This window comes from Cariama cristata, unplaced genomic scaffold, assembly GCF_000690535.1.
Source record: "Cariama cristata isolate BGI_N322 unplaced genomic scaffold, ASM69053v1 scaffold1621, whole genome shotgun sequence".
Taxonomy (NCBI): domain Eukaryota; kingdom Metazoa; phylum Chordata; class Aves; order Cariamiformes; family Cariamidae; genus Cariama; species Cariama cristata.
The window spans coordinates 1-8,736 of NW_009600788.1; the positions used below are offsets into that span (position 1 = coordinate 1).

The 8,736-nt window shown below is 41.2% G+C and overlaps 1 protein-coding gene and 1 long non-coding RNA gene across 2 annotated transcripts; both read left to right on the forward strand.

The window, feature by feature from the left end:
- Positions 1-2,631: 2,631 nt before the first annotated feature.
- On the forward strand, positions 2,632-5,719 carry LOC104169259. Its single transcript, XR_696520.1, has 2 exons — positions 2,632-2,799; positions 4,490-5,719. It is a non-coding gene; the product is annotated as an uncharacterized LOC104169259 (long non-coding RNA).
- Positions 5,720-6,234: 515 nt separating this feature from the next.
- Positions 6,235-6,645, forward strand: LOC104169260 (muscle-related coiled-coil protein-like; the record flags this gene model as incomplete). Its single annotated transcript, XM_009710144.1, has 1 exon — positions 6,235-6,645. A coding segment is annotated over exon 1 (411 nt), but the record flags the coding sequence as incomplete, so codon positions are not given.
- Between the last annotated feature and the right edge of the window lie 2,091 nt (positions 6,646-8,736).

The following is an 8,736-nucleotide window of genomic DNA, read 5'->3' on the forward strand; positions in this document are numbered from 1 at the left end:
AATTAAATAAAATATTTAATTATTTATTTAAACAACCTGAACAGTGTCTCAGCACTGAACCTAGCACAACAAAGTTCGCATGGTTCCAGTCAAGAATTTCTGTCTGTCAGTTCTTACCCCTAAGTATCAGATCTCCTTTGGATTTTTCTTGACTATTTAAATACTGATGGTCTCGTACTTTATGCATGTTTCCTAATGAGCAGAGTTATTAAGGAAACAAATTATCTGTATCAGCCAGGAATCCGCCATAGTAATCATGTACTTCTATCACAGAAAAAAATTCTCTCTTTCTCTGGCAAGGAAAATACAATGATGAATGCTAGGGGCAGACTTATTTTCAAATGCTTTGCATTCTCACACACATCTAGGATATACATTGTTTAATTTGGTTCTCCTTTCCTGGTAGTGATATGTGTGAGGTACCAGATGACCTACCAAACTGCAGAAAATACCTGCACAGAGCAAATTCTGACTTTTGCTTTCACCAGAAGCAATGAATCTCCTTGCTCATTGTACGGCAGCCCTCCAGGACTGCCAGCAGGCAGGTGGGAGGAAGGTTTTGTAGTAGTCAATTGCACATTTAGTTTACTGGCCTTTGCGCAACTGGGATCTGGTCTGTCCCATCCTGCTGCCCCGCCTTGCGCAGAGCAGTTCTGCCCTGTCCTTATGGCAGGCCGCGTCAAGGAGGCACAGTTCAGCCCTTTGCGAAGAAACCTGAACTTCTTTATGCTAACTCCATTAACTGACTGATCAGCGTATTTTGATAAATCCATGCTGACCTCTGTTTATCTTGCTGTTATATTAATGCTATATTGTCTTGCTATATATTAATGCTGCAGAATGCTTTAAAATCTGTTCTACTAGTTTAAGGTAGCTTAAACTAGTGCCTAGTACTTCATCCCACCAATATCGTTCTCAACACAAGCACTTCTTCTTTGCATGAATTCAATACTCCTGAATCTCCATTCAATATTTCTCAGAAATAATTTCCTGTTGCTTCAGTGTTTCTGAGGAAACATCTTTGAATTACTTGTGCCGCCTCTGCTTTAAAGCAATTCTCACATTGATCACACTTTGACTGTTACCTTCTTTAATGAAAACAAAAGCAAAGTAACAATGAGAATTCAGTCCTCTTCACTAGCAAGGAGCCCTCCTCCTTATTGCTTCTTTTTGCATGATTGCCAACATGTTCCCCGTCCTCTTCTTTCTTGACTGCTAATACATTTCTCTTGATTCCCTTCTTAGCCGTTACCGAGCTTACTTACAGTACATGGAGGCTTTTATTTAATAACTCCGCTCTTACTGGAACTTCTTTCATGCCTGAACTAAAACTCCTTACACAGCAGCTCATGGCTGGAGAAAGTAGAGTCACAAGATTATGAACATGTAAACCCCAACTGTTATCCCTGCATGCAAAGGGGGATTAGGAGTTGCATTAGCAGTTGTAGGAAGGTCTGTAGAGTAATTATTTCGTTCCTCCAAACAGAATTAATTTCTGCCTTAGCACAAAACTTGGGTAGATGGATGAGACTGATTTTGTGTTGCATCCAGGCTTATCTGATGCAGTTTACAAAAGGATTGTTTCCCTGCCTGCATGTGAGTATTTCCTTCTCCAGCTTTCCGCTATAGAGCTGGAGGTCAATTGTATGATACAGTTGCCCCTAATGATGCATTCACATCAGTCGGTTTTAAAAGACATCTGTACAAGGAACTTGCTAGGTGGTGGCCTTTCTGCAGACTTCAGCTCAGTCTCTTGGGTGGCTCTTGCCTTTCCTTGTTGTGCTTCAGCCTCTCTCGCCTTGCGACATGAATTGCTCCAGAGCGTGTTTCCTCTGCCACCTTCACCGCTGGCACATCTCGCGTTCCCTGAACACGTGTCGCTGATCAGGAGCAGCCTCGGCCGAGTTTCTCATTGAGCTAACTGCTGCTTTGCTCAGGCGAGCTACCATTTAGAGCAGCCACTTCTCGTCTGTCTCCAACTATTTCTCCCCCACCCTTGGCCAATTTTTTATGGATTTTTCCATGAACTCTCACTCGAATAGTTGTAGTCCATTGGATTTTCTAACCTGACCTCCATCAAATTTTGGTTTGATGACAAGGCAGGAGGGAGTTGATGCTGGTCTTGTCCGATAGGTTTTGCGGGATTCCACTTCTGTAGGCTGCAACTTGAAAAGGGATCTTTCTTTCCTCCCATTTTTCAAGGTTTCTCTCCCTCTTTGTAACTTCTCCCTAATACTGACATTGCAGCTGAACAAGCATGCTCACTTTGTGTTTCATGAGCATGCTTCTTTGTGTTTCATTTAACCTTGTCTACTTGTTTCACCTAGTTGGTTTATTCTTTCTAAATATTGCCCCAGTAACGACCCCACATATTTCTTTTGCCAAATCAGGGCCTTCACCACACTGGTGTGTTTTCAGAGTGTCACTAGTAACCTTATCCAGGGAAGCAGAGAATATCTGCTCTGTCTTTTCTTCTGCCACAGAAATCCAAACCATTCCCCAAGCCAAGTGTTACCACACCTCTGCCTTCTGACCAGCTCTTTCTCAGCTGGAGTTGCCTTGGACTCCTTCTTTCATCTGCAAAATGACTGAGCTGTTGACAAATTACAGATTCTATGAAATATTCCTTTTCTTTTTCAGGTGTGAATCAGGATACACTGGACAGCACTGTGAAAAGACAGACTTTAGTATTCTTTATGTTGTCCCAAGTAGACAAAAGCTTACGCATGTCCTTATTGCAGCAATAATTGGAGCTGTACAGATTGCCATTATAGTTGCAATTGTCATGTGCATAACAAGGTAGGTAAAGACAAAAACAGTGAAAAATTACACATTGTGTAGATATACTTTTTCTGTATTTAAATATTTGATTCCCCCAAAATTTTATGTGCTTTAACATATATCCTAAAATACCCACATAAAAAATACCTTATGACCGAAGCAGAAGGATTATGTAACATCCTGTCGCCTTTCTTTTTTTGTCACAAAACACACGTTTGTTTAAATTCACAAACCACCACTCTGAATCCCCAGACCAAATACCCAGCAGAACAGATCAGCCTTGAAACACATCCAAAAGGTCAGCTGCTGTGTTAGACCTTCACTGGAGTTATTCAAGCATTGCTGATATCTTATAGAAGCTGTGATCCCCCGCTCAGGCCCAGTGAAACCAGAGAGGTTGACAAGATGCTGTTCCCTGCAGTACCACTGTAAATGGTGTTACACAGAGAGAGAAGTGTCCCTCACACCATATACGGTTTCTGAAAATTAATGTGCAGCTAGTCCCATTGTTAGGCAGTCTCCATGGAAACCTACTTTATGAAATGTAAAGATGCACAAGCACAGAGTTCAAGTTTCTGGGTTGTCTCAGATTCTCACCCTGTATGAAAACTGAGATGAGAGCCATGGGTTCTTTTTGATGACAAGGGATTCGGTTTGCTCATCAGGGACTTGAACCCAACAAGAACTGAGGGCTCTGGGATAGATTAAGGATGACTTAGCTACCTTATAGGTGCATGAAGCATTTAAGTCCTACACTTGGCCATCCATGCCACACTTTGCCTTTTCCTCCTTAACTCATCCTTCTCTTTTTCAACTCCAGTTACACTGGGCCATAAAACTTTGTGCTAGTGCATTACCGCATGGCTTCCCAAACCCAGTGATGTAGAGTGACACCCCTATGAACAAACAATATAGGCCTCCTTCCCTATCTTTCTTGTAAGGTTCAATGTAGCAGGTATAAGTCCACATATCTAACACCTCCGACACATGTAAGAGAGTTATTTGGCTCGTGCAATTGGTGTCATCCCTTTTTCACTCAACACCCTGCTGACCAAAGCAGTGGCGTGGAAGGCTGCTGGGTTCAGCTGCCCTTCTCTTTCAGCCTCCCTACAACTGTTCCCCAGCTCACAGTCTCTTGTGGACAGGCTGTCTTGCTGCATCCCAGCAGGACTGCTCCATTGTGCGTTGCCCGCTGTCTGATGGGCTCAGTAAGTCCCGTCCCATTCAGAACTGCTGGCTTTTGTGAATCTTTTCTTAGTTACGCGCCCATCTCCAAGAAAGGGATTGCCTGAGTCACCTCACAGAGAGTCAGGGCACCTGGAGGTCTAGCACTTCAAAAGGCTGATTGATCCAGTCTTACCATTCGCTGGATTTTATGTATGAAATATGTATGAAGTAAAGCCAATGCAATTATTCACCATGGTACATGTTTTGCTGGATCAAGGCTGAAGGATGTAGCACCTTGCTGGTTTCAGTCTCAAGTTCAAGCAGAAGTCCCTCCTGAGTGGTCTGGGGTCCCATGGACATCCCCGGGTCACAGTCCAATACCAAACAGCAGGAGCGTCCCCCCAGTCAGCACAGCTCATAGACTCCTTGCTATTGTTAAGTACAGAAAATTAAGTCAATGTGTTATTGCTAGGCTTAATTTTACGCGGCATATATAAAATCAGCCCTCCTTTTTCTTTCTCTTTCTCTCTTTTTTAAACAGAAAATGCCCCAAAAACAATAGAGGACGTCGGCAGAAGCAAAACCTAGGCCATTTTACTTCAGATACATCATCCAGAATGGTTTAACTTAGTGATTTTTTTATACCTACATTGACCATGTGATGTACATTTTTATTATATCTTTTTTTAAAGAATGGAAATATTTATTTCAGAGGCCTTATTTTTGAACATTTTTAGTGTAACAATGTTGGTCTGTATTCTGAAAGCATCAGCTCTAACAGCTATGGACTGTTTTAGTATCTTTACTTTTATGTTTTTGAATACAGTAGTTCATTTTCTGTATCTGTATCACATGGTTATGTAATAGACTTGTGCTTTATCCATGGAATGTAATATTTTTGGGAACACAGATTTATTCCACCAATGGTTGTAGATTTTAAAAAAAAACCCAACAAACCAACAAAAAAGTCCACATTACCTAGCAAACAAGGCATGAACTAAAGGTAAAAATGTTTACAGCTTACTTTTCTTATGAGAAACTAGAAAACACTGTGTTTAAATACCGTAGATATTTAAATGTTTTTGGAAGTTAGTAACTGATTTTTTAGACACTGCCTATCGCATGAACTGTGAAGCTGTGTGCTGTGTGTAGTTGTAACATATTTATAAAACATGTGGGCTGGGTCTAAGCACTGCCATCTTCATAAATAATTCCAACAGTTTATTTTTAAAGAGGAAAATTATAAATTTCATAATTTGGGAAGTTACCTGGTAGAGCAGATGGCACAGGTCCAAAAGAAGTAGGTCTTAGTAGATTTAGGTATTGTAAAAATTGGTGTTGAATAATTGAACACAAATAATTGGAATAAAACCTACTTTATCACTGTTAAAGCTGTTTTAATACTTCTTAAACTTTTTTAAAGAAAATACATGTTTTAACACCTACAATACGGATTGTATAGTGTTTGTGATTAAAATAAAAAAATAATAAAAGTGAATGAATTACTAGTGCTCTTGTATAGAGTATTTTCAAGAGCTAAAGAAGTCCATCCAAATTAGTCTGCTGGTCATAGTTATATTAATAGACTGTTAGTTGTTGTTTGAAAGATCCCGAGATAAAGTGTGAATAGGATGCGTTCAGCTGTTTTAACGTGTAGTTTAGGCTTTCAAAATTTTGCATGTAGGATTTAATAATTTGTTCAATAAAAAAGACAAATGCTTTCAACATTTTGAACTGGAAAAGCATGTCACAATACAACGTTTTCACTATATTGCCTCTGGTTTAGTGTGTTTATTTGTTACCCTATGTGGTAATTGCAGCAAGCTGAAGACCTGAAGTTGTTTTGCTGGAAAAAACAACCATGTTAATTTTCCTGACCGTTCTTTGAATTCCCTCAGAGGAAAGCACTCCAGTAACACGAAAACAAAAGTAGATCGTCAAAAATATGCAAGTTTGCTTGCCTGCTTAATTAGTAAGTTACTTAACTTTCCTGGATTAACACTAATAACTTCAACAGTACAGAAGCGTGACCCTTTTAACGTATGCTCCTTTCCAGACATTGCTTCCTAATTTTAGGGGTTTCATGTTGCTGAAAGTATCCGAACAATCATGTGTGGATATTTTCTAGTCAGAAGTATTTGACCAAGCTCCAGGAGCGGCGTTTCACGCCCTACTTTGAGCATCGCCAGAGCCAGCTGTCGCCCTGGCTCCCTGCAGCAGCGCCAGAATCGTTCTGGCAGGATCACCAAAACTTCGCCTCCCGCCACCCAGCTGAAGGCAGGCAAAATGGATCACCGCGAAATCACCTCGGAGGCTGACAAAACCCACCAAAATCGTCTCTCCAGCGTCACCGAGGAGGAAGAAGAACAAGATGCAGCTTACACGATTGTGACGGTCCTGGATAAAGTGGCCAACATTGTGGACAGCGTGCAGGCGAGCCAGAAAAGGATAGAGGAGAGGCACAGGGAGATGGAAAACGCCATCAAGACCATACAGATTGACATTTTAAAGCTTGCTCAGGCTCACGGCAATACAGGCTACACAGTGAACAAGTTACTGGAGAAAACTCGCAAAGTCAGCTCCACGATGAAGGAGGTGCGGGCACGCGTGGAGAGGCAGAGCGCTAGTGTGCGCAAGGTGGAAGCAAAACAAGAGGAGATGCTGAGCAAAAACAAATTCCGGGTCGTAATCTATCAGGTAACCGCGAACCTAATTTCTTGTAGCACTGTCGTTGGTGGCTGCTGGTAGACGTTAGTTAATGAACCAAAAGATGCAGTCTGTCTAACATGAGAGTTATTTTATGCTTTCTTTAACACTGAGTTGTGCTCCTCAGTGCCTTTCAGCATGAACCTACTGACGGCAGCACACACGGTCTATTATTAGTGTTGGTAGGTTTCTGAGCCAGTCGCGTAAGATTAACTGCAGATCAACAAGGACTATTTGTTGCCTCTCTGAAAGGTAATATGAGGCAGGCCCTGTAAATCTTGTCATACAAACCATGCCTGACATTCATCCCTGTTATTTTTTTCACCATATTAGGTAGAAGTCCAAATAGAAAAAGTGTTTTCGGGCTCCCTGGAATACAGACCTTCTTCTAACACTAATTTCAAAATAGACGGTTTGTTTAACTTGCAGCATTGCCCAGGCTTTCGTAGTGCTGACAAATTGGGGCTTTTTTCATTGTCTCAGTCTATAGCAGTATATGCACAAACTAAGGCTCTCACCCACAAAACCTTCATGACAGCAAATAGTCCCTTGCATGCTCTACTTTGGAATTGGTTTAACGCAGCACTGTTTTTCTAGTCATGTTGGGCAAGCAAATCGTACGTTTTCTTTCATTGACCTCATTCTAAGATGTCCATTGTTCTTATAAATAATTGTGTTTGAAGAGAAGTTTCATGAAATGGCATGGTCTCGCTTACATCCATACAAAGAGACAGTGCAGGAAGTTCATGGGGTCTGTCAGTTCCTTGCGAGTGCTGTGAAACCCTTTTTAATGGCCTGATCCTGCGTTTGCTGAAACTTCCCAGTTCCCCAAGTCAATAGGAAGGAAGTGTTTAATCTTTGGCCAGAAGCATCATTGCTCCTTCATGCCAGCGAGTCCCCAAAGCTCCTTTCAAATGAGTCGTATTCATCATTAGGCATTCTTGAAAATAACAGCCTTCATGGGTAACATCACGCACCCCCATCGCCCAGCCTTACACTCTGGTCTTGCATCTGTGTGTACATAAATAACATTACTTGCAATGAATGGAGCCGTGTGTTTCACTGAGTATATTTACCACTGTATACAGCTGACAAGTTCTTCTGCATAGTCTAGCTTTCTTAACTACTACATTTTCTACTACTCAGAAAACAATAGCTAAAAAAAAAAAATGAGTAAAAACTGAAGGTAGGAAATGTTACCTCTTTAATGTTATGTTAGTACCCTATGCAGCCAAATTGTGCCTCCCAGATTTTCTGACTGAATGACATACTATGGATGGTCAGGAGAAAGCACAGGCACAATCTGCCCTATTATTACAATTACTGCAAGCTGTGCCATTGTGATGGAATAGAAAACAGGCACTTTCACTTTCTCCTTGCAAATAATTTCCCAGCTAAAGGTAATAAATATCGCTGACTCCCCTGGTTAATGGCATAATGCCATTTCATTGATGGGTCTTTACCGTAATGATTGCAGCAGACGCAATGCTTTGAAAATATTTGTTCTCAAAACAGTACTCATTACGTAATGTAATTTTTTCTCCTAGCAAGACGTGAGTTGTGGCTTATTTTAAAATGTAGTAAAATATGGTGAAAATGAATTTACACACAGCTATAAAGAACAGCTGTTGCTATTTTCAGGTATTTCATACAAAAAGTGGCTCTTGCAATGCATACTTTTCTCTAAGAATCACCTTCAGTAGGAGTTTCTGAACTCTCTGCTGGTTTTGCTGGACGAGAATGACCTGCACCCTGTTCTGTATGTTTAACTCTTGGGTGGTACTTTTCAGGAAGGGAAACAGCATTTTTGATTGTTGTCTTTCTAGCTTCCTCTTCCTACCGTAGTGGAGAACTGCCAGCAAGAATATGAATGACTTTCTCTTTAACTTCCATCCCTTTTGTAAGGTAGATTGAAGAACCTTTTCCCTCTTGCACAGAGGAGGAGCAGATATGCTGATCCCTCTAGGATCTGACATTTAACCCTTTTCTGGAGGAGGAGAACTGCATTGCTCCCCAAAACTGGAACACGCTAAGTAATCGAGACCGCGCTGCAGCTTTAAGGCACAGGTACACTGCTGAAAG